Genomic DNA, 25,595 nt, shown 5'->3' with positions numbered 1-25,595 from the left:
CTCCCAATATCCTCCATAGTGTTACTGGACACAAATTAAACCTCTAAATTAGAAGATTCACTGATTATGCACACAGCTGAAAAACAACGTAGCAACCAAAAGATAAATCTTTCTGAGTGCAAAATATTTTTTTTCTATTTTTTTTTCCTTTCTGTTGAGTCCTTAACTAAAGGCTCCTATTTGATAGTTTTCGATGTCCTTGATCTACACAAAGTAGGTGTTGGAAGAAAGCTGATTGGTCAGACAACTGACTTATTATTTTACTGAATCTGACATAAAATAACCAGGTGCAAAGAGGTTTGTCATAAATGCAACCTTCCAAGCAAATTGTGTCAAATAAAAACACACATACGATGCTTTTCAACAACCGAAAACACTTATTTCAGACATTAGTTGTTCTCGTTTTCATGTTGCTATTTTCCATAACTGTTTTACAGGCACCAAAACGAAGATACTCTCACAGCAATATACTGCATTCAAGAAGACAAGCATTCTTCTAGTTTCTCTTTTAAAATAAAAAGAATCTAAGCTCAATTCTCGCGAACCATTTTCTGTCAAAATTTTGCTCTCCCGTATTAAGGAAAACAAAATTTGACCAAAAATGCATACTGACCATCATTGATTTTACACGTAAATAATTACCGTTCTTTAAAAGTTGTAGGGCAGCATTTTTTTTTTCAGTCAAACTCAGTAACAAAGAACTGAGACCTCCACTAATAAATAACATCTTGAAATATACCTGATTGTGGTGTCCCCGTGTCAGTTCAATGGTAACTGACACGCCCCGAATTTAACTGTACCAGACAGTTCTATCTGTCCCATCGCTGACCAAACAGTGCTTCTCTGTTTCTATTCATTATGTATTATACGAGGTCTAAACACAGCCCAGTATGACGAGGGAAAAAATTACACTTCTTAGGATACCAAAGTGATGCATTCAAGATCTCTCTTGCAGTACATGCCCGTCCATAAGCACTAACAAGCATTTTTTTGATAGAGCTAAAATATGTTGGCCCCAAGCTCATTACTCTAAGAACCTTCAGGTCCCCTGTTCCTGCTGGTTTTCAGAAAACCCTGGTAAAAACCAGGCACTATCCAAACCTTGCACACCAAACTTGCAAACAGCCTTGTGCAATGATCAATAACCTTGGCTACAGAGTCATTGGCCCCAAATTCACGTTCCTGAAGACCAATGAAGCAAAAACCCAGACGAAATGCTAGCTGGAGCCCCAAAGAATTACCGCGCTTCCCCTCTGCCGCATGGAGGGAAGCAATGGGAGAAGAGGAGAGGAATGAGGCTCACCAGCTCCGAAGATGCTCCGGTGACCTCTGGCTGCGCGGCGAGAGCTGGGGAGGGAAGGCGCTAGTGCAGCCGCGGCGGGCTGTGTGGACTCTGCCCCTGGTGCATTCCTCGCATTCCTGCACAATCTGTCGCCAGCCCAGGAGCCAGCAGCGCGCGTCCCCCGCTGTACACACACACCTGACTACCGCTGCGCCCCGAGCGGCCACGGCCGCCGCGGCGCCTCCACTGCCCGCGCTCGCGGTGTGTCGCACTCAGCCAACACGCAGCCAAATCCCGGCCCCGCCGCTCGCTCTCTGGGTGGCGGTCCAGGAGAGAGGGCCGGCAGCCTCAGCAGCCGGTGGGGGGGATACCAGATCCGCCAGAGAGGTGCCGCAGCTCCGCTTCAACTCCTGGCAGGGAGAGGAGGAAGCGGCGGCGCAGGAGGGCAGCGGCGAGGCTCCGGGCTGGGAAGCCGGGAGGGGTGGAGCGTGAGGATCCGCGGCCAGTAGAGAGGGGCGCACTGGGCAGAGGGGGTGGGCAGGACCGGCAAGGAGTGCAGGACTTCGGGGACAAACGCAAGACCGCGCGGGCAGCAGGGGCGTGGGAAGACGGGGAGGGGGCCAAGGTGCAGGATCTGGGGCTGCAACGACAGCCAGCCAGCCCCGAGAGCTGAGGAGGACGGGCGTCCTGTGGTGTCGGGGGCGCAGGGGCCGCGGGGCGGCAGGCAGCGGGGAAGCCGCCGCGAGGGCGTCCAGCAAGGCTCAGCGCGGCGCTCAAGTTCGGGGCTGGGGGCTCCTGATCCACACAGCCCAGCGTAGGCAGAGGTCGTGCGCGGCGCGTACGGGAGACCAGGGAGAGGAATCGCCGGGAAAAGCAAATGGAGGGTGAAACTTGTGCGCCTGCCGGGGGGAGGGGAGCAGCAGGCGAGTGCGGGCAGGAACACGAGGCGGGGCAGGAAAGCCGCGGCGGCCGCCAGGCGCGGGGACCGGGCAGCGGGAGGGAGGCCCCCAGCCTCCGGTGCGCAGGTCCCGGCCCCGGCGCGTGTTCGGGGCGAGGGCCGAGGGTCTCGTGGGCAGGAGTCTCCGCGCCCTCCCGCGAGCCCACACACTTACTTTCCAGCTTAGGCTGCGGCCGTCGTCGCTCCAGGGATCAGGGACATCGGCGCCGAGGGGTCGCCGCTGCGGCACCCGCAAAAATTAAAAAAGTGCCGCGGCCGCGCGGCTGCCCGCCCCTCCCTCCCCCACCCGCCCCCTCCCCCGGAGCGGCTCTCCCACCACCCCCGGCGGCGGCGGTGGCCAACTTGCCCCTCTACCCCTTGCCCATGGTGCCGCCTCCGCGGCCGGCGTCGACGCGGACTCAGCCCCGGAGCCCCCTCTACTGCCCAGAGGCCGCCGCCGCCGCCCGCCCGGCCGCCAGCCCTCCCGCCCGGCCAGCCCCGGGCTCCCGGGAACGTCAGCACGCCGCCGTCCCCGGGCCAGCTCCCGCCACCCCATTGGCGGGAAGGAGAGGGCTGGCCCTCCCCATTGGCCCGGCCCTCATATTGAACGGGCCAATGGGAGCTGCGGTTTCAGGTCGCCATAGAGACCGATGCTGTTCAGCGCAAGAGGGCCTGGAGAAGGTGGGTGTGAGGCTGAAGGTGTCTTAGGTCTCGGGCGCGGGAGGGGGTGGCGGAGAGGACAGGGAGATTCCCCAGCGCTGGCTCTGAAATCTGGGGCAGGTTTTCCTTTGCCTTACTGCCAACCCCAACTGTGCCTGGTAGGGTTTGTCCCTGGTATCAAAGGTAGGAACAGCTGAGCCCTTAGACGTACCCCTGACGGTGAGAGCCCAGGAATGGGCGTTTCACTTTTCCTGCGTTTGGGGAGTCCCTGAGGCTATGCCCTTTGACCTTTGACATGTGTGCAGCTTCTGCTTCTCCAGGTGAGTCTGCACCCCATCCCTTCCATCGCTGCTTCCTCCTGACGTCACTGAGCCACCTAAATCCTACTTACGCTGTTCTCCCCAGCCACTCCCCCTTCCCTGAGGTGGATCTTGCCTCAACGTTTTGGGTCTTCAAACTTATAACCCTTCTCAAAGAAGACTCAAAGAGGATTTCCTTTGAGGTTATTTTGGTAAGGAAACAAGGTGGCGGATTGTATGATAGATGCCAAAGCGTCAACACATGAGCTAGCCTGTTCCCTGATTCTCAAAGCAAACCTCTAATCTCCCTGTGGGCAGATATTTATTAAACACATCTGTGTGTACATCCTGCACGATGAGCTTGACAGGTGCATGTTCTTTCGCTTGAGAGGTTACAGGCTTGATAAAGACAGAGGAAATAGAAACGGTGCTTCACGCCTTCCGATGATTTCACAAAAGAGTAAGGGAAATGGATTACAGTTGATGGATTTTGTTTTCTATTTTCCAGTATCTCTTTAAATTTGATATGGAAATAACCTGAGGCATGAAATCAGTACACACAAAAATCTTCAGCTTTAATAATGTCTTCTACTTTCATTTAAAATCATTTTGTGCTAGTTTGTCAATACTAATTGTTTTGTCAATATATTTTGTATTTAGATATCACCTTCTTAAAGTGAGATTTCATGAACATATAAGGCTTTAAAACATGATATTGCTCTAGCTTATAGCCACTGATATTCTTACATTCTTTCTTTTGGTGATTTTACTTTTTTTAGACTAATCTCTTTAGTAAGGAGACTATGTTTACGTTACTGCCCCTCAAATTGGAGGGACCATATTGTGTGAAAAAGCTGATAGGATTTTGGAAATTACAAATATTTTGTTGAGAGAAACAGATTAATGTGTGTGCAAGCTGCATATGTCTCAGTATTCTGAATTTTAAGTTGGGTGATACACTTTGCTACCGGTTTTTATCTTACTATATTTGAAGATTACAAAGATGTAACCTAAGAAATGTTAATATGGTGCCTTGATTGGAAAAAAAAAAACCACTCCACATTTGTAGTAAAAAACAGTTGAACATGTGAATGTTCCCCCTAAATATTTTCAGAATTGGGAAGGGATCTGCAGGGGCCAGGAAGTGCTGTGCCATGGCTGGCCATCATGGAAATAGGCTGTTTTTAACTTCTTCTGGCTTTTTAGTATGTGTTTTTGTTTATAGAATAGAAAAAGTAAACCACAAATTGTTATATAAGACACATGTTCAATGAAAAGATACCAATGATTTTGCTTTTTTAAAAAAAATTTGAATAATATCAAATGAATGGAAGATGTGTCTAATGGGAAGAAAAAATGGGTCTTTCCTTTTCTTTTGCCTTAGGCTAGCATAGAAAGAAGAAAAAAAAGCTTATTATTACTCCAATAATCTTTTTTTGTGTGTGTTTTTTCTCTGATGACTATTTTGATATTGTAAATTTTGTGTTTGTCATAATTAAAATGTTTCTAAAATCCACCATGAATAATGTCCTCTGAAATAAGTTGCCACTCAACATTAATTTTTTTATTTTTGTATTTAGTTGAAAGGTTTCTTTCGAACTTGCTCTTGCACTACTAAGGATTGCTATATAGTGTTAAAGAATCACTTCATTCCACTCAAAGTTCATGCTATTCAGACTTGGCTGTGTCTTCACTGATTCTCAATTCCTTTCCTCATCAGGAGGATGATTATCTGGAACTTATCCAAGAACATTATCCAGGCCACTTCCAAACCTGTCCTATGTTTGCTTTCCTCAAGCCCTCACTTTACGTGGTTTTCCTCCACTTCTGCAAATGATCTTGCCTCGTACTCTACTGAAAGATCCACCATGAGGTTCCTCAACTTAACTTTCCTAAAACCCAGTCCTAGTTTTCACACATCTGCACCTCCTTCAGTCATGGCTGAGAAGGGGTGTCCACATTTCTCTTCAAAGCTCATACTCCACTTATGCTCCTAAACATGAGCCATCTTCTCTCTACCAGGATTTTGCTCTATTGATTATAATTTATCTCTTACATGATGTGTTACACCCTCTCCTCCAAAGATTTTTCCTAAGTCTTCCAAACATCTGGCTTTTGGTAAAACCACCTTCCTTCTACCCTACCACCATCTCTATCAGTAGGCCTTTCTTTTCACCAAGAAACTGTCTGAAGGGAATTTCTTGAGGTTTCTACTTTGTCGCCAATGTTTTGGCCCTTGAATACAACAGAAATGATTTTGAAGATTGTGCTGTTTCTCCTCAAAATCCTGGCTTATTTTGCCAATTAAGTTCTCTCCTACAAAAATGTCCTTGCCTCCAAGCTGCAATGGCCCAATTCCAGATTTCCAGTAAAGGAATGAAACCATTGTCGCCTACCCTGAGGATCCACAGAAATGCAAATGACCAGCTTGAGAAGAGGATGATTTAAACTGCTAGCCTGGCCACCTTGGGAAAAGTGCTGGGAAGTAGGGGTGGGAAGAGGGCCTGTGCTCAGGCTGACACTGGGGCCCAGGGCAAGGTTAGAATAGTAAGAGGTTTGGTGACTCCACCCTCAAGAACAAAAGTAAACAGCAGAAATTCGAAGAACTTTTCAATTACCAGCTCAGAAAGAAGTCAACCTGAAACTTTTAAGATTATGAAAACTTTGTAACTTTCCAATGTTTATTATTTTCGTATTATCCCATAAAAATTAGTGGTAAATTCCCTAAGAAGCATAGCAGAGGCAGCAAGGAATAGGAGGAAGCAGGAACACTGAGTCTCTTGTCATATCTGGATGTCTATGGAGGAGTGGGGGAGGTAAAGATAAAATCTTCAAAAAGTACACCAATATGATAATTTTGGGGTTTTCTTTTTAAAGAGGAATGTTAAAACAGAGGTGGGTGGCAAAGGAGGGAAAGAGAGTGGTGGAATAAGCGGGTCCTGAGAAGGGTTGCTGGGGCTTAATAATAGTTCTGCTCAGGTGGCTATGGTGGTTTCAGGATTGGCTGAGCCCCACCCCATCCCCATCCTCTGAATATATTATGCAAATCCTCCCATGACTCTGCCTAATAATTACCTGTAAAAACTTTCTGAAAATTTCCTGGCCCTCCCTATTCTTGAGAGGGTGAGTTCTTTCTTACTGTATTGTGGCCCTTGATACTCTGTCCCATGTTGTGGTTATTTTTGTGTGAGCCTTTTCCCCTGACAGATAGGATCCACATCGTGGTCATGACTGTGTCCCTCACTGCCTTAAACTACTGAAACACCTCCCACACTAAGAAAAGCCAATATTTGGTAGTCCTTTGTTTAGTTCTTGGAAGATCTTGACTTTGAATAATAAAAAATTGGAATCAGGATGTTGGGAGAGAATCAGGAAAAGTTGGGATTAGCTGTTCAGTGCGGAAAAATCAGATAAAGTATGATAGAGCAGAATAGAGGTTTTGAAATTCAGCTTTGCTAAGCAAGTTAAACAAGGGTTACTTTTTTTTTGGTGTAGGAAACTTCTAGGTTGTTCTGTCTCCTGGAAAACAGTGGGGTCATGAGATTTTAACAACTTCATAAAATCAGAATGGCATCAAACATCTGGTATGTGTAATAGTCATGCTTCCTAGTACGTATATCCACAGCCCTTGAAGGAGGCAGCCCTGCACACCTCATAACAATGCACCTGGCATGGCATCGGCCCCTGTGGAGACCTGACCCATGCAGCCAACCCATTGCCCCCTAACTGGTAATTATGCCAATCAGATTATTTCCCAGGGAATTTGAAATTGAGAGGACAAGTGAACCGGAGAGAGCACTGTCTTGGTCCTGATGTTTTCTGGGTTCCTATTGATGGGACAACAATATGCCTACCCCAAAATGTGCCATTTTGGCATAAGGAATATTTTGAGCTGAAAGCAATTGAGAAATAGCAGATGCAAGAAAAACTCTTTCCCTTCTGCTTTTCTGTCTAAAAGTAGGCCATTACTTTCTATTTGTAAAGTTGTCTCCCTCTCTACTACCAGGAAAGGATCTACTTGGAAATGACTCTTATTACTGGAGAGGACACTTATGCACATAACACACCTTAATAGACAACCCTTACTTATATGTTTCCTAGCACCTTTCCATAACTTCCCCCCTCAACTCTGTTCTCCACAGGAAGCCCCATACCCCCTTTCCTTTGTGTAGCCTCTTCACACTTTATCACTTCTGTTAAGACGATATCGGCCAAAAATTCTAATTGCCTCCTGAGTCACATTTCTTTGTGAAGCTTTTGTGTACATATGTAATTAAATGTTTTTTGTCTTGTCAGTCTGTCTTTTATCAGTTTCATTCTCAGACATTGAACCTAGGAGGATAGAGGAAAAGTGTTTTTCCTTCCTTTCACTATTCTCCTCATAAGGTCATACTTAAATAAACTTCATTTCCTTTTTGTTTTGTGAGATTTTTGTTTCCTGTGATCATCCCTACTCCATTCTTTTCCTTGTTTGCCTTTAGTGAGTCCCTGTTCCTTGCCATCCAAGGCTTCATTTACAAATTATGCAAATATTTTACAATGAAAGAAAACAGGTATTACGACTTGTTGAACTATGAAGAGTAACACCCTAAAGGTTTTTTTTAAATAAACAAATAATAGAAAATGAATTATCTATCTAGAATCAAATTACTGCCAACCTGAGTTAGGCAAAAGAATTTTTTTTAGTGTGGTGTTTCTACCCCCTACTCTCCCATATCAAAGCCCTGTGTTCCTCAGTTCTCTGTTCTCATCCTTTCAAGTTGGAGATAAGAGAAGGACTTTGAGAAAATTAGTGATATAATTTTTTCAGGGTTTCAATTATAGTGATATAATTGTTTTTTCAGAATCATTTTGCCACATCATTGGTATGGGAAGAAAATATTGGAACTTGTATTTCTATTATACATTTTAGGAATCAGGCTGGAAAATAATTTATTAGAGACATCAGTAGTTTTACAATGCAGAAGAAATAGATTCTGATGTTTAAGTTCCAGCAATTTAAAAATTTCTCAGGAGGAAAATCAGATGTCATCCAAAATTGCTACACTATTTTATTTAAAATACTGAATTATCAGCAAAAATTATGAGACCTGCATAAAAACAGGAAAGTATGACTGAAATTCAGGAAAATCATCAGCCATTAGATGCTCTAAGTGGCTTGTTGGATTTAGTATACAACTAATTCAAAACAACTAGTATAAGTATGTTTTAAAACTTAAAGATGAAATGACTCAACAAATATGGACTCTAAATAGAGAAATATAAACTATGAAAAAGAAACAAAAAATTTTAGAGTTGAAAAATATAACAACAATTTAAAAATCTACTGTATGGGTTCCATAGCAAATTTGTGATGGCAGAACAAGGAATCAGTGAACTTGAAGACAGACTAATAGAAAATATCCAACCTAAAGAATAGAAGAAAGACTGAAGAAAAATGAACAAAGCTTCTGGGACTTGTGGGACAGAATCAAAGTATACCAATTTATGCTGGGAGCCCCAGAAGGAAAGGAGGGATGGAAGGGTATAGAAAAAATATTTGAAGAAACAATGTCCTAAAACTTCCCAAATCTGTTTAAAATCTTAATGCACACATCAAAGACACTCAGCAAACACCAAGTAGAATAAACATAAAGAGAGGCACAACTAGATACATCTTAGCCTGCTGAAAGACAAAAACAAGAAAATTTTGAGGCAGCAAGAAAATAACAACTCATTTTACACAAGGGAATCACAGTAAAATTAACAGCTGACCTCTCATTAGAAACAAAAGATACTAGAGGGTGGTAAAAGGATATATTCAAAATGCTGAAAGAAAAAACCTGTCAATCAAGAATTCTATATGTAGCAAAACTGTTCTTCAAAATGAAGGTGACACTTACCATAAGTGGACCTGTGTTGGAAGTGTGCTAATTACTGACAGGTCCCATACAGCCAGCAGCTTTGTGCAAAACTCAAAGTAAAAGAAGGTTGTCAGACAGATGCAGGGCACCTGGCAAGTCACCCATCATCTCCAGTTGGAAAGCAGCTCTTACTCAGTGCTAACACTGGGTCATCAAATGATCACCACAGTAGAGGGCTGTTGTAAAACGCTAGATCTGAAGTTCTTCTAAAATAAAACCTCAGAAAATATGACCTCATTATTTTCCTAACTTCAGAGCTCTTTTGTCTGCTTCATAGAGGTAGAAAGAAGCTTATTAGAGCAGTAGCGGAGAGAAAATAAATCATTCAAAAAATATCTGCCCTCTCCTTCAGCCATAATGCCTGGCGCTTTACATCCCTGGGCCACTGTTTGTTGTTTTTGTTTTCTGCACATCTTTGGGGTTGGATCAGCACAGCAAGACAACAGTACCTACTAATGCATCATCTTGTCAGGAACTTTCACATTTTTCTGTAGTTTAGTAAATTTTTAAAATACAAAAAAGATGAAGATGACAATATGTGCCAGAAAAAGCAATTGACAAGATCCAACACTGATTCATGGTAAAATGCTCAGCATACTAACAGTAGAAGGGAACTTTGTCAGTGTGATAAAGTGCATCTATGAATACCAACAGATAACAACATGTTTATGGTGAAAGACTCTGTGCTTTCCTTCTGAGAATAAAAAATATGGCCATGCCACCTTGAACATACCTTATGTCTGATTTCAGAAAGTAGGGAGGGGCCGGGCATGGTGGCTCATGTCTATAATCCCAGCACTTTGGGAGGCCAAGGTGGGCAGATCACCTCAGGTCAGGAGTTCAAGACCAGCCTGGCCAACATGGCAAAATGCCATCTCTACTAAAAATACAAAAATTAGCTTGGCATGGTGGTGGGTGCCTATAGTGCCAGCTACTCAAGAGGCTGAGGTAGGGAGAATTGCTTGAACCTGGGAGGTGGGGCCTACAGTGAGCTGAGATCCTGCCACTGCATACCAGCCTGGGTGACAGAGTGAGACTCTGTCTCGGAAAAAAAAAAAAAGAAACCAAGGAGGGCAAGAAGGGACAGAGCTCATTAGTACTTGAATGGGAGAATACATAAGGATGTCCATTCTCAATTCTTTCAGTCAACATTTTACTGGAGATTCTAGCTAGTGTAACAAGGAAAGAAAAATAAATCAAAGGCATATTGATTGAAAAGGAAAAATTAAAGATATCTTTATTTACAGATTACTCGGTCTTATATATAAAAAATCCTACTAGGACCTAATAAATGAATTTAACAAGGTCACAAAATACAAGATCAATATATAGAAGTCAGTTATATTTTTATATGCTAGGAACTAGGAATCTGAAAATGAATTTTAAAAGACAGTTGCAGCTGGGCGTGGCGGCTCACGCCTATAATCCCAGCACTTTGGGAGGCTGAGGTGGACGGATCAAGAGGTCAGAAGTTCGAGAGCAGCCTGGCCAACATGGTGAAACACTGTCTCTACTAAAAATACAAAAATTATTTTTGTGTGTGTGTGTGGTGTGGTGGCGGGCACCTGTAATCCCAGCTACTTAAGAGGCTGAGGCTGGAGAATAGCTTGAACCTGGGAGGCGGAGGTTGCAGTGAGCCAAGATTGTACCACTGCACTCCAGCGTGGATGACAGAGCAAGACTCCATATCGGAAAAAAAAGAAAAAAAAAAAAACAAAAAGAAACAGTTCCACTTACAATAACATGAGAAAGAAGACAATATTTAAGAATAAATTTTAAAAAACAAGCATAAGACCTTTGATCTATAGATTAAATGTCATCTCTATCAATATCTTAGCAAGCATTTTTATAGGAATTGAGAAGTCAATTTTAAAATGGAAATACAGGCCGGGTGCAGTGACTCAAGCATGTAATCCCAGCACTTTGGGAGGCCGAGGGGGTGGATTGCTTGAGCTCAGGAGTTGAAGACCAGCCTGGGTAACATGGCAAAAACCCATCTCTACCAAAAATACAAAAATAAGCCAGGCATGGTGGCTCACACCTGTGGTCCCAGCTCCTCAAGAGCCTGAGGTAGGAGGATGGCTGGAGCCCAGGAAGTCAAGGCTGCAGTGAGCTGTGATCACACCACTAAACTCCAGCCTGGATAACAGAATGAGACCCCATCTCAACAATAAATAAAAAAAATAAAATAAAACGGAAATACATATCAAAAACAATCTTGTAAAAAAGGTTAAGAGTTATTACAATACTAATTTCAAAACTTATAAAGCTATAATAATAGAATGTATGTAATATTGGCATAATGATAGACACTTAGATCAATGAAATAGAGGGTATAGAAATTAATGTATTTACAATCAGTTGGTTTTCAGCAAAGATGACAAAGCAGAGCAATAGTGAAAGGGATGCTTTTTTTAAAGAAATACTACTGGAATAATTGCATATTCATATGCAAAATACTGAACTTAATTTCTTACCTCACACCATGCAGAAAAAAATTAATATATATCACAGACCTACATGTAAGAGCTAAAATTATATCTAAAAACAGTAGAAAATCTCTGCAACCTTGCTTTTGGAAAGGTTTCTTAGATACAACACCAAAATTGTGATCCATTAAAGAAGAAATTGATAAATCGCATTTTATAAAAATGAAAAGTTTTGCTCTCTAAAAGATACAAGTAAGAAAGTGAAAAGACAAATAGCAGCCTGTGAAAAAATTCCTAGGTCAAATATCTGATAAAGGTCTTGTATCTAGAATATATAAAGCATGCTAAATGTCAAAAATAAGATAAGAAATTCAATTACAAATAAAATGTTTTAATAGAGATTTCACTGAAAAGGCATATGAATGATTAATAAGCACATGAAAAGATGTTCAACTATTAATCATTAGGGAAATGCAAATTATACCCACAATATGATACCAGTACACTACCAGTAAAATGGATATAAGCCAAAAATTGACAATACACAGTGATGACAAAGATGTGAAAAAACTGCAACTCTCATAAATTGCTAAATGTGTAATGGTATACACACTTTTTGGAGTCATTTAGCAACTTCTTGAAAACATAAACATAGCCAGACACAATGTTGCATGCATGTAGACCCAGCTACTCAGGTGGCTGAGGCAGGAGGATCCCTGGAGTTCAGGAGTTCTGGGCGATAGTGCACTATGCTGATCAGGTGTCTGTACCGTTATGCATCACTATGGTGACCTCCTGGGAGGAAGGGACCACCAGGTTGCCTCAGAAGAGGGGAGTGGGAAACAGCAGGTCAAAACTCCTGTGCTGATCAGTAGTGGGATTGCACCTATCAATAGCCACTGCATGCCAGTCCAAACAATGTAGAGAGGCCTAGTCTAAAAAAAAAGTTATATATGTAAATATAAACTTATACTGTATGACCCAGCAATCCTACTTCAATAGAAATAAATATGTATGTCCACAGAGACTTTTACATGAACAATAGTAATATTGTTAATAATAGCAAAACATTGGAAATAATCTAAATATTTATGAGCTGATGATTGACAAAACAAAACATGGCATACTTGAATACTATTCAGCTCTAAAAATAATGAACTACTGATACATGGCACAGTATGGATAAATCTCCAAAATATTATGCCAAGAGAAAAAAAGGCAGACAAGAGGCCTCATTTGTATGATACCATTTATATGAAACTCCCAAAAAGGGAAAAAATATAGAGATAGAAGACAGATCAGTGATTACCTTAGACTGGGATGGGAGGATTTAATACAAGTGACTGAATGTTTTCTGGTGATGTTAATGTCCTAAAAGTGGATAGTGGTAATGGTTATACAACAATACATTTATTAAAAATAATACAGTTCTAATGGGTATATTTTTATGGAATATAAATTAGACCCCAATAAAGCTATTATAAATTTAAAAATTTTGAATAATGACATAAGCACATCTTAGAACTTGCTTATATGAAGACTTAATAAATTTGAAAACATTTTCTAACATGATTAAAAATATTCCTAATGGCATTTCAGTGGATCAGAACCCAGCTATTAAACATCAAAAAAAAAAAAAAAAATTTGTGAGGAAAACTGTTTGACCTCAGAGAAGCCAGAAATTCACTGGAGAAAAAGACTAAATTACAATCTTTGCATAATTGGTGGATGGAATTGATTTTTTTTTTTTTTTTTTTTTTTTTTTTTGAGACAAGGTCTTGCCCTGTCAGAAAGCTAGAGTGCTGTGGTGTGACCATAGTTTACTGCAGCCTCAGACTCCTGGGGTCAAGCAGTCCTGCCTCAGCCTCCTGAGTATCTGGGACTACAGGCGTGTGCCACCATGCCTGGCTAATTTTTACATTTTAGGTTTTTTTGTAGAGATGGGGTCTCACTATGTTGCCCATGCTGGTCTTAAACCCCTGGCCTCAAGTGATCTTCCCCTTTTGGCCTCCCAAAGTGTTGGGATTATAGGTGTAAGCCATAGCGCCCAGCCCAGGAATTGAAATTTGAGCATCGTAATTGATTACATAGAGCCTATTTTGTATTTCTTCCATATTTTTTCCAGTGTCTATTTTAATGACTATATTCATTAAAGCCAAGTATGGGGGTGAACTGCCCTTAGAGTTTGAATTCTTCTATGACCAACCATTAAACCAAGATTTTCAAGTAGTGAAGCACAGTCCATCACATAACTTTCACTAACATTTATTCCAATTGTCTATACTACATATGTCCACATTATATATCTTTTTTCTTGTACTCATAGATTTTCTATATTTGTACTTTATAATATACATAATTTAGAACACGATTACACTTAAAGAATTTAAAATAAGTAAATTTGGAAATATATCCTCAAAAGTGTTAGTAAGAGAGATGTGTGAGTGAGACCTCAAAGTTTTAGTGGAATATCTTTAGATAAAATGTTCATTATTTCCCTGCCATTTTTGTGTATTTTGTTGTCGTTTTGGTTTTTTCTCTTCTGTCTACCCCAATTACTAGAAGTAAGTCTTTGAAAGACCATATTTTAATCTTGTTCTTTTGCGTTTTTCTTTGTCTTAAAGATCACTTAAATTATTTAGCTCCAATGAATTTGAATCTCAGATACACTGATCATCAGAGACAGTGATCATTATTGTGATTCAAACTGAGAAAAGTCAATGAAATCTCCAGTGGTATTGAGAGGAGTAGCCTTCTTTGGACATTTCTAAATGATGTAAAAGTAGGACATAAATAACAAAAACACAACAGGAAGAAAGACAAGGAAATTCCTATAATGTAGAGAATTTGATAAAAGAAAAATATCTGCCCACACAGAATTAATTCATTTTTATGGTCCATTGAAAACTTGATTTTTAAAATCATAGGCATTTAATGATTTACTGTTTGGCCTTGGAAAAGTCACTTATTTTTCCATTGTCTCTTTCCCACATCTATGAAAATGAGGTTTAATATACTTCTGCATTTCTTACAACATTATTAACGTTTAAACTTAAAAAAAAGTGTGAACTATGTAAGCTTCTGAACTTTTTGTATAAGTATGCTAGTGTTCCTACGCTAGTGTGCATAAACACAGAGGGCTTTAGTATCAAAGAGTTTATGTCAGGAAAGAACTTCTTATTTCTACTTTACATTAACTTTTTGCCCCCCCTTTCTATTTGTTAAGATTGGTAAAAATTTCTTTATCAACTAACATAATTTGTAATCCCATAGATAACATAATCACCAGTATTTTATCAACTTCTTGTAAATCTTATTTTTTTTTTTTTCAACACAGGGTCTTGCTATGTCACCCAGGCTGCAGTGCAGTGGCAAGGTGTCAGCTCCCTGCATTCTAAACCTCCCCAGCTCAAGTGATCCTCTTGCCTCAGCCCTCCTGAGTGGCTGGGACCACAGGCATGTGCCACCATGCCTGGCAAATTTTGTTTATTTTTATAGAGATGAGGTCTCCCTATGTTGCTCAGGCTGGTCTTGAGCTCCTAGGCTCAAGCAATCCTCCTACCTCAGCCTCTCAACGTGCTGGGATTACAGGCATGAGCCACTGTACCCAGCCTCTTCTCCCTTTTTTGAAACCACTAGAAATAATTTTCTTTAGATGGTATGTCATAATCTCATTAGTCAAATACTTAAATTTAATATTTTAATCCAATGTTTTTTTCAATTATGAGCTTTCTAAAATTATAGAATTTTAGGACTAGAGGAATCTTAGAGATTATAAATCAGTATTAATACTGGCCTAATAACTCTCAGCTTAAATCCCTTTCTATTCAACCTTTTGATTTCCCTTATAGAGAAGAAGAAATTAATAAGATTCAGTCATTTCACCATGTTTGCTGTATATATGTGTATATGCATGTGACTAAATTTTCCAAGTTTAAAATAATGTAAATATTGAAAATGTTATATGGATAAAATATTGGAAGAAAAAAAGTGCAGTTATGCCAATAATTCTCCTCCTCACATTTAAAAATGACTACTTTATCTAACTACTACTTTACAATATTATTTGGCTATTGAGCAGGTGATAGCCTGAGGTATTGTGTATTTAACCTTTGATATGGGTACACTGTAATTTTTTATGTTCTTAAAATTGAATTGCAACCTATTGACTATGGCTTTTGTGTTTTAAAAGCTGATAAATTGTGTTTAATATAGTTGGTGGAAGAGCAGAGCTTAAAGTCAGGAGGTGTGGGTGACTTGTAGCCTTGCCTGTCCTGCCTGCTTCCTCAAGTCTTGGGCAGGGCATTCAATCTTTATGGCCTGTGTTTACCCATCTATAAAATGACTCGGTTGGGCAGAAATATTTCCTGGCCTAGGTTAATTTGTGTATAAAATGAAATACTAGGCCGGGCGCGGTGGCCCCAGCACTTTGGGAGGCCGAGACGGGCGGATCACGAGGTCAGGAGATCGAGACCATCCTGGCTAACACGGTGAAACCCCGTCTCTACTAAAAAATACAAAAAACTAGCCGGGCGAGGTGGCGGGCGCCTGTAGTCCCAGCTACTCGGGAGGCTGAGACAGGAGAATGGCGTAAACCCAGGAGGCGGAGCTTGCAGTGAGCTGAGATCCGGCCACTGCACTCCAGCCTGGGCGACAGAGCAAGACTCCGTCTCAAAAAAAAAAAAAAAAAAAAAAAAAAGAAATACTACATGGTTTCAGTCTATATTTTGATTTTTTTTTATTTTGAAAGAAATTTCCCAAAAATGTTTATCACATTGCTATAGCTCTTAAGTCTATTTTCACTCCCTTGTTAGTTTTCAATTTTTCCAGAAGCTATGTTTGAATAGACTTTTCTCTTGCCTTCACTTTTTTCTTTTTCTTTTTTTCTTTCTTTCTTTTTTTTTTTTTTTTTTTTTTTTTTTTGAGACAGACTTGCTCTGTCCCCTGGTTGGAGTGCAGTGGCACCATCATGGCTGGCTGCAGCCTTGGTCTCCCAGGCTCAAGTGATCCTGCTACCTCAGCCTCCTAAGTAGCTGGGACCACAGGCACAGGCCACTACACTTGGCCATTTTTGTTATCATTATTGTTATTTGTAGAGATGAGGTCTCACTATATTGCCCAGGTTGGGATCAAACTTCTGGTTTCAAGAGATCCTCCCACCCCGCACTCCCAAAGTGCTGAGATTACAGGTATAAGCCACTGTGCCTGGGTGACTCTTTGTTTGTTTGTTCGAGATATGCCTTTCTGCTTTACTCCTACTTATATCTTGCCTTCCTGTCCCTAACTCTAGGACCTTACCCCTACCTTAACAAGGGAGCAGCTGTTTACTGGGAAAACAAAAAACAAAAAACAAAAAAACCAGTGACTGATCTTCTTCCATGCCTGTTGAGGAGCCACTAACTGTAGCCATCTCCCTTTACTGGAGAGAGGGTAGAATAGAAACCTTTGCGGGCATTGGAGCCAGACTGCCTGGGTTTGCATCTGGTCTCTCCACTCAGCAGCTGAATGATCTTGAACCACAGTTTCTCCATTTGCAAAATGAGAAGAACGGTGTTACTCAAACATTGTTGTGAGTATTTAATGAGTTAAAAGAGCTAAGACTCTTAGGATAGTGTCTGGCACATAGTAATTGCTACTGACTCTCATAAAGTGGCAGTGACTTCAGCACAGGCTGGAAGAGAGGATAAAGCTGAAGCAGGGGAACAACACTGGGTGTGTGGAATGCTGTGTTCTTACAGTTTCTGGGCCTTTTGCAATGGCACTCAATTCCTTGCTTCCTGCTCTTTTCCTGCTATCATCCTGGGATGTAAATGTTGGGCAAAAGCCTGATGAGAAGAGGAAGACTGGCATAATTTGTGGTTGATGTTCCTTTTATTTAATTTGAAAGAAAGGCTACCTATGGCAACTTTTTCTCCCAGTACATTTCGTGTTTGAAACATGATTTTTTGTCTTCTACCATGCTTCTGAACTGGCATGCCATAATTATTATGCTCTAAGACCTTAAGATCTTAGAAAAAAGCCCAAGAATTGTCCTTTGGACAGGCCTATTTATAATATTATTCCATTTGAAAAACAACACTGGAAAAACTGTTCTTAGCAAAGAATATTAATTGACAAAAACATTTCTTTGCTAAGAATCTGAGGGAAGCAATCTGTTCTTAGCTCTTTCAATCCACAAAATAGATTTAGCCTCTAATGAACAAAGCCAATTATTTATTTTCAATACTACCTTTAAAAAGCCTTTGTTTTTTATAACAGAGCTCTTTTTCTATTCTCTATCAAAGCAAAAATTTTAAATACAGCAGGTCTTTTTATAAGAAAAAGGCAGCCAAATCCAATAACAGGATTCTAGTTTGAGTGTAAAACATACTTTCCACCTCAATATCTAAGTATGTAGATTTTTAAAATAAGAGGGTATTTATCCATTTTGATTAAGAAGTACCATTATGCCAAATGTTCTGTAGAGTGAGCATGACAAATATGTCATATGAAAAGAAGGCACATAAAAAGATTTTTGCTGGTAAAATGTTAAAATTCTATGGTAGTTAGAAAATTATAATATTGCACATTCTTGATGAACATGGAAGATACTAAAATTAAATCTGGATAAATCAATCACTAACTTTTCCTCTTACTCTTCTAAGGTGGAAGTAAAATAATACTAAACAATATTGACAAAAGGCCAATCAATTAGTATATGTACCTTTTCAGATCATAAATACTGTGTTTGAAGTTCAAAAAGAAATATGTCAACAAAAGAAAGAATTAAAATTCCTGAGCCATAGGATGTCACATAGCAAAGAATTTGGCCTTTTAATAAAACATCTTCAGCATATATTTTATTTCAAATATGTTACTAAGAGGAAAACAATCATATTGCATGGTTATGTCAGAAATCAGTAGACCTTTCTGTATGTATAAGGCAACTACATTCTGTACTTACTTTGTAAACTTTTAATTAGATACTTCTGATTTACTTTAAAATTTTTGGTGTGATATTTAGTTAGAAAATATTATTTTAAATACAATTCATTCAGAAGATATCTTGATTTTGTGTCTTGCATATGTTCATTTAGGGTTCTATAGTTCATTCTGGTGAATTGACAGTCCTAGAAATAAAAATTCCATTTTTCCAAAGGCTCAGAAGAAGAGATGTTGAAATCTCTCTAGTTTGTCCAAACCTGGGACTGTAGTGTAATCCGCTCACCCCAGTATTATAATAGTAGTGCAGATTCTCTTTCAAGATATCTTTCCCTAGAATTGCTGGTCTATTTGTTTATATAGCCTATACAGGGGGTAATTGTCATTGTCAAGTATGGTACTTTTTCTTTCTTTTTTCTTTCTTTTCTTTGAGACAGAGTCTAGCTCTGTTGCCCAGGCTGGAGTGTAGTGGCACAATCTTGGCTCACTGCAAACTCTGCCTCCTGCGTTCACACCATCCTCCTGCCTCAGCCTCCCGAGTAGCTGGGACTACAGGCGCCCGCCACCATGCCCGGCTAATTTTTTGTATTTTTAGTAGAGACGGAGTTTCACCGTGTTAGCCAGGATGGTCTCAATCTCCTGACCTTGTGATCCACCTACCTTGGCCTCCCAAAGTGCTGGGATTACAGGCGTGAGCAACCGTGCCTGGCCTCTTTTTCCTTTTTTTAAGAGACAGGGTCTCACTGTGTCACCCAGGCTGAAGTGCAGTCTTGCTATAAACATTCTATTTTATTAGTGGTTATTTTGTTAATCTTTAACTGTGCCTAATTTAGAAATTAAACTTTATCATAGGTATGTAAGTATAAGAAAAAATAGTATATACCGGGTTTGGTACTATTAAAGGTTTCAGGCATCCACTGGGGGTCTTGAATGCATCTCCCGAGGATAAGGGGGGACTATTATGCATGTATTTATTTCTTTATTCATCTGCCTGTTGATGGACATTTGAGTTGTTTCAGTTTTTGGTTATGATGAGTAATGTATGTATATTTATGTACAGTTTTTTGTGGAGGTGTACATTGTTTCGCTTGAAATTGCTGGGTCCCAGACTAAGTTTATGTTTAGCTACTTAACAGTTAAGAAACTGCCAAACAGTTTTCCAAAATGGCTATACCATTTTACACTCCTGCCAGCAATGTGTAACGTTTCAGTTACTCTACTTTCTTGTCCACACTTGATATTATCAACATTTAAATTTTAGGCCGGGTGCTGTGCCTCATACCTGTAATCTCAGCACTTTTGGAGGCTGAGGCAGGAAGATCTCTTGAGCCCAGGAGTTCAAGACCAGCCAGGGCAACATAGTGAGACCTCATCTCTACTAAAACTGATAGTAATAAAAAAAGAAAAACAGCTGAGTGTGGTGGCATGTGCCTGTGGTCCTAGCTACTCAGGAGGTGAGGTAGGAAGACGCTTGATCCCAGGAGGTGGAGGCTACAGTGAGCCATAATTGCACCACTGCACTCTAGCCTGCACGACAGAGAAATACCTTGTCTAAAAAAGTAATAATAATAAATGTTATCCATTGTAATGTGTGTGTAGTGGCATCTTATTGTAATTTAAATTTGCATTTTCCTGATGACTAAGGATGTTGAACATTTTTTAATATGCTTATTGAGCATTAGTATGTCTTCTATTGTGAAGCATATGTTCAAATAATCTACCCTTTCTAAAATTAGGTTGTCTTACTATTGAGATTTTAAAAATTCATTATGTATTTGGATACAAGTGCTTTGTCAGATATATGTATCATAGATATTTTCTCCTAGTATTTTGTTTACAACTTAAGTTTCTGAACAGTTTTTATGACAAAAGTTTTAAATTTGATAAAGTCCACTATATTAAGTTTTTCTTTCATTTATGCTTTTGTTTTATATATATATATATTTGAATCAAGGTCTTACTCTGTTGCCCAGGCTATAGTACGGTGGTTTGATCTCAGCTCCCTGCAGCCTTGACTTCCTAGGCCTAAACAGTCCTCCTGCCTCAGCCTCCTGAGTAGCTGGGACTACAGGTGTGGGCCACCACACCCATGTTTTTTATATATATATATATATGTTTTATTTTTTGTGGAGATGAGGTTTTGCCATCTAACTCATCTAACCATGAGGTTACCCATGCTGGTCTCAAACTCCTGAGCTCAAGCAATCCACCCACCTTGGCCTCCCAAAGTGCTGGGATTATAGGTGTGAGCTATTGCACCCAACCTATAATTTTGCCTATGTTAATTTTTGTGTATGATGTGAGGCATCACATCATGCACATGTTCACCATGTTGGCCAGGCTGGTCTCGAACTCCTAACCTCAGGTGATCCACCCACCTTGGCCTTCCAAAATGCTGGGATTACCGGCTTGAGCCATCGCGCCTGACCTCTTTTCCTATAATTTAATTTTTTGGCTTTGATATCACGCAAATACCAACATTATAAAAAGATTTGGGGTGTATTCGTTTCTCCTTTAATTTCTGAAAGAGTTTGTATGGGATTGATATTATTTATTCCTCAGAAGATTGATAAAAGTTACCAGTCAAATGGTCTAGATCTGGAATTTTCTCTTTGAGGAAGTTTTTAATAATGTAATTGAGTTAATAGATATAAGGAATTCAGATCTGCTGTTCTTCTGGAGTTATTTTTGGTAATTTGTGTCATTTAGGAATTTGGACATTTCATCTACATTGTTGAATTTTGTGGCATAAAGTTGTTTATAGTATAGCGTTTTCATGGTATATCTTTTGCCGTTCTTGTATTTTTTACCTATACTTTTGTTTGTATTTAAAGTGGGCTTTTTGTAAATACCATATTGTTTGTCTTATTTTATCAAGTTTGCCAATCTCTTCCTTTTAATTATAGTGTTTATGTCATTTACCTTTAATATACTTAAAAATATGGTTGAATGTAAGCCTACCATCTTGCTGTTTTTTTTTACTTGCACCATCTATTATTTTTTAATTTTCTTTGCCTTTTTCTGCTCCCTTTTTATTATGTTTTATTCTACTTTATCTATACTATGAGATTATTAATTATAATTTTTAGTGGTTCCTCTAGAATTTGTAGGTTAGCTCATTACAGTATATCTTAAATTATGTTTTATCAGTTTATTCATTATATAAAACCCTTAACACACGATATTTCCATTTCCCTTCTTCTATAATTTGCCATTGTTATAATTTCTTTTTCATCTCTATGTATGCAGTAAACACTGCTACATATATTTTCCATCTGTTATCATGTTTCTTTCTTGCTCTGTTGCCCAGGCTGGAGTGCAGTGGCACAATCTTGACTCGCTGCAACCTCCACCTCCCAGGTTCAAGCGATTCTGGTGCCTCAGCCACACGGATAGCTGAGATTACAGGCACACACCATCAAACCTGGCTAATTTTTTATATTTTTAGTAGACAGGGTTTGGCCATGTTGGCCAGGCTGGTTTCAAACCCCTGACCTCAAGTGATCTGCCCACCTTGAGCTACCTGAAGTGCTGGGATTATAGGCGTGAGCCACTGTGATTGGCGTTTCTTTAATAATTCTTACGGTGCAGGTCTTTCTTTAATAATCCTTTTTGGGCAGCTAGAAGTCTTTTCACTTTTATTTGCCTGAAAAAATTTTTGTTTTGTCTTTATTCTTCAAAGATATTTTCATGGCGTGTGTAGGATTATAAACTGACAGGTTTTTTAAAAAAAAAAAAAAAACATTTTTTCAGCACTTTGCAGATGTTCTATCATTTTTTTTGACTTGTATAGTTTCTTAGAGTGATCATTCTTATCTGTAAAGTCTGTGATCATTCTTCTCTGTGTTTTTCTATATATAATGTCTCCCTTCTTGACCCCACCACTGGCTGCTTTTAAGATTTTTTTATGACAGTTTTTTTTTTTTTTTTTAACAATTTGATTATTGAATGCCTTTGAATAGTTTTATTAAGGCTTGTAATTCTTGGTTTGTGGTTCATTGGTATTCTTCAATCTGTGATTTTATCTTTTTTTTCAGATTTGAAAACATTTTGACTTTTATTTTTTAAAATATTTTTCTTCATTCCCTCTCCTTTCTTCTAGCACTCCACTTACATGTATATTAGTATTCTTGGTATTACCTGATATATCATGGAGGTTCTGTTAATTTTTTGGTCTTTTTTCACTCTGTGTTTCATTTTAGATAATTTCTATTGTGTCTTTAAGTTCATTGATTTTTTTTTTCTTCTGCAGTATGTAATTTGCTTTTAATTCCATCCAATGACATTTTCATTTTACATATTATATTTTTTTCAGCTCTAGAAATTTTCTCTTTTTTCATTATGTTTATGTTTTCTTTTAAGCCCTGTAGCATACTTATAACACTTATTAGATCTATTTTCAAGTTCTTTCATACTAATTCTATCATTTTTGCCATTTCTCTATCTTTTATTTACTGGATTTTTTTGTGCTTTTTAAAATTGATACATAGTAGATATATATTTTTTAGGGTACTTGTGATAATTTGATACATTCATATAATCAAATCAGGGTAATTGGGATATATATCACCTTAAATATTTATCTTTATGTTATGAACATTTGAATTATTCCCTCCAAGCTATTTCAAAATGTACAATAAATTAATATTAACTGTAGTCACCCTACAGATCTATAGAATACCAGGTCTTATTTCTTCTGTTTAATTGTATATTTGTACCCATCACTATTTATGGATTTTTATTTTGTTCATTGATCAACTTTTTTGTCTGATTCCTGGTGCTTCTAGTGTTTTTTGAGTGGATACAGGATATTGTAAATGTTAATATTGTTGAATGCCTGATTTTTCTGTCTTTTAAAAAAAAATAGTTTTGGGCCTTGTTTTGGCAGGCAGTTAAGACTTATGGATCAGGTTGAGGCTTGTTTTTAAGCTTTGGTAGAATGTGTGTGGAGTAGGCTTTACTGTAACAAATTTTAGTTTTTCTACTAAGGCTCCTGAGGTCTCTCCTGTGAATGACTGGGGTGATTCACAAAGACTTTCCACCTTAACTAGTAAGAGGTCAAACATCTTCATCCCTGTGTGAACTCAAATAACTCCTTGACTTTTATCTTCCTGTTCCATTTTTGTTGGGATTTGTACTACTTTCCTCTCTGCACACACCTCTCGGTATTCAGCAAAGACTCAAGAAGAGCTACATGCAGATTTATGAACTGATTTTGTGCATAGCTCCCTCTTTTTTATAACTCTGCTTCACAACTTCCAGAGGCCTTCCCTTCCCTGACTGCTGATCTCTGTTTCCTGAAGCTTACTAATGCTTGAGAATGCCCTCCCTGTTGTATGGCCTGAAGTATACCTCTAGTCAGAAAGCTGTGGCAATCATGAGTTCCACCCAACTTGTTTCATTTTCTTCAGTGATCACAGACATGCTTTGCCTGTTATCCAATTTGTGAAAACATGGGTTTTATATATTTTCTCCAGTTTTCTAGTTGTTTACAGTGGAAGGGTAAGCCTGGTCTTTGATACTGCATTATAGCCAGAAGCAGATGTCTGGTTTGTATTCTTAATTTTGTTATTACTATCTTAATCCCTTAGAAAAAAATTGTAACAATTTACATTTTTGTTTATGTATGCCCTTATGCATTGGATATGTTGACTCCTTCTTTCTTGAAAGGTTCTCTTCCACCAGTTTCTAGAATATCATACTAATCTGATTTTTCTCCATTTTCTCTTGCTATTTCTTTTAAGATTCCTTTTTACCTCATCATCCTTTACCTTAGCATTATATCTTGGAATTTTTCAAGGCTTAGTTCTAAGTACTCCTGTCTGTCTATCTGTCTATCTATCTATCTATCTATCTATCTATCTATCTATCTATCTATCTATCTATCTATCTATCTATCTATTCATTCTCTTTCTAGGAAATCTTACCTATCACATTAAAGATCACCAAGGACTTTCAAACTTCTGTTTCCAGCCTAGCCCTCTCTTACATGCTCTAAACCCTCCTGCCTGCTTTGACATCTCTAAGGCAACTCAAAGTCAAGTTAATGAAATTGCTATCTTCTCACATTCCCTGACACCTGCCTCCAAATCTGGCCCTTTTCCAGTGTTTCGTATTTCAGTGAATTATTCCTCCATCCCATCTAGTTGTGCTGTTAAGAAATGAGGAAGAGATCTTGGACAGTTTCCTTTTCCTTATTCCGCTGCAATCCCTGACCCTACCTCCTTGTATATTCTCTCCATCAGCAAGTACTGTAGTTTTACCTCTTAAGTCTTTTGACCCTATTTACTTCTCATCATTGCCACTGAATTAGTTTAAGCTACATATCATGTTTCATCTGATCTACTGTAACAGTCTCCTAAGTGGCCTCTGTATATCTCCTCTAATCCTCCACCCAAATCTGCTCTCAATACCCCAGGCTGAAGTGACCTTCCAAAGATCAGATCTGAGCATGTCAGCCCCTTCCTTAAATCTCCTCCATAGATTCTTATTGATTTTAGGATAAAGACTCTAATCCTAAATAAAGCCTAAAAGACTCTCTGTGTTTTGGCCATTGTCTACCTCTCCTGCTTCTTCTCTACCACAGTGATCTTGACTGTGCTCCCCAACCAACTGGCTTCTTTCAGTTTTTGGAAAATGCCCCACTTCCTTCTTTTTTTTTTTTTTGAATAAAGTCTCACCCTGCCACCCAGGCTATAGTGCAGTGGTGTGATGATGGTTCATTGCAACCTCGACCTCTTGGGCTCAAGCTGTCCTCCTACCTCAGCCTCCCAGGTAGCTAAGATTATAGGCATGTGCTACCACACCCAGCTAATTTTTGTATATTTTTAGAGATAGGGTCTTGCCATGTTGCCCAGACTGGTCTCAAACTCCTGAGCTCAAGCACTCCTCCCGCCTCAGTCCCCCAAGCGTTGGGATTATAGGTATGAGCCACTACTCCTGGTCCCCCATTTCCTTCTTGCCATAGGATCTCAGGATATGCAATTCTGTTTATTTTTTCCTACCTTTAAATCACACTCTCCTCCAGGTTAACTCCCATTTATAATATCTATAGATTCCAGCTTTGCCACCTCTTCAAGAAAACCCCTTTTTCCCTTTAAATACACACTTTGTTTATAATTGTATAAAACTGATTATGTCACTGCCACTTTGTCCCCCAGTGAA

The 25,595-nt window shown here is 39.4% G+C and overlaps 2 protein-coding genes across 8 annotated transcripts in view; one reads left to right on the top strand and one right to left on the bottom strand.

Moving 5' to 3' along the window:
• Positions 1 to 2,733, bottom strand: part of PKP4 (plakophilin 4) — a 230,779-nt gene extending 228,046 nt beyond the window's left edge. For 4 of the 5 annotated variants that reach the window (XM_025404979.1, XM_025404982.1, XM_025404980.1 and 1 more), the window contains exon 1: positions 2,395 to 2,733. The gene's annotated coding sequence lies outside the window, so the exon portion shown is untranslated. Of the gene's footprint in view, positions 1 to 1,303; positions 2,178 to 2,394 lie in introns of those variants that run through there. The other variant, XM_025404981.1, reaches the window with a different exon arrangement.
• Positions 2,734 to 2,859: 126 nt separating this feature from the next.
• The window catches only part of CCDC148 (coiled-coil domain containing 148), a 280,255-nt gene continuing 257,519 nt past the window's right edge, over positions 2,860 to 25,595 (top strand). For 2 of the 3 annotated variants that reach the window (XM_025404700.1, XM_025404699.1), the window contains exon 1: positions 2,860 to 3,199. Coding sequence is in view for 1 of the 3 variants with exons in the window: in XM_025404699.1 (XP_025260484.1) it covers positions 3,175 to 3,199 (25 nt within the window). In the remaining 2 variants the exon portion in view is untranslated. The remainder of the gene's footprint in view (positions 3,200 to 25,595) is intronic. The other variant, XM_025404698.1, reaches the window with a different exon arrangement.

The sequence above is a fragment of the Theropithecus gelada genome, chromosome 12 (assembly GCF_003255815.1).
Source record: "Theropithecus gelada isolate Dixy chromosome 12, Tgel_1.0, whole genome shotgun sequence".
Taxonomy (NCBI): Eukaryota; Metazoa; Chordata; class Mammalia; order Primates; family Cercopithecidae; genus Theropithecus; species Theropithecus gelada.
The sequence above is the reverse complement of the archived record's forward strand: the minus strand, read 5'-3'. Positions and strand labels throughout refer to the sequence as shown.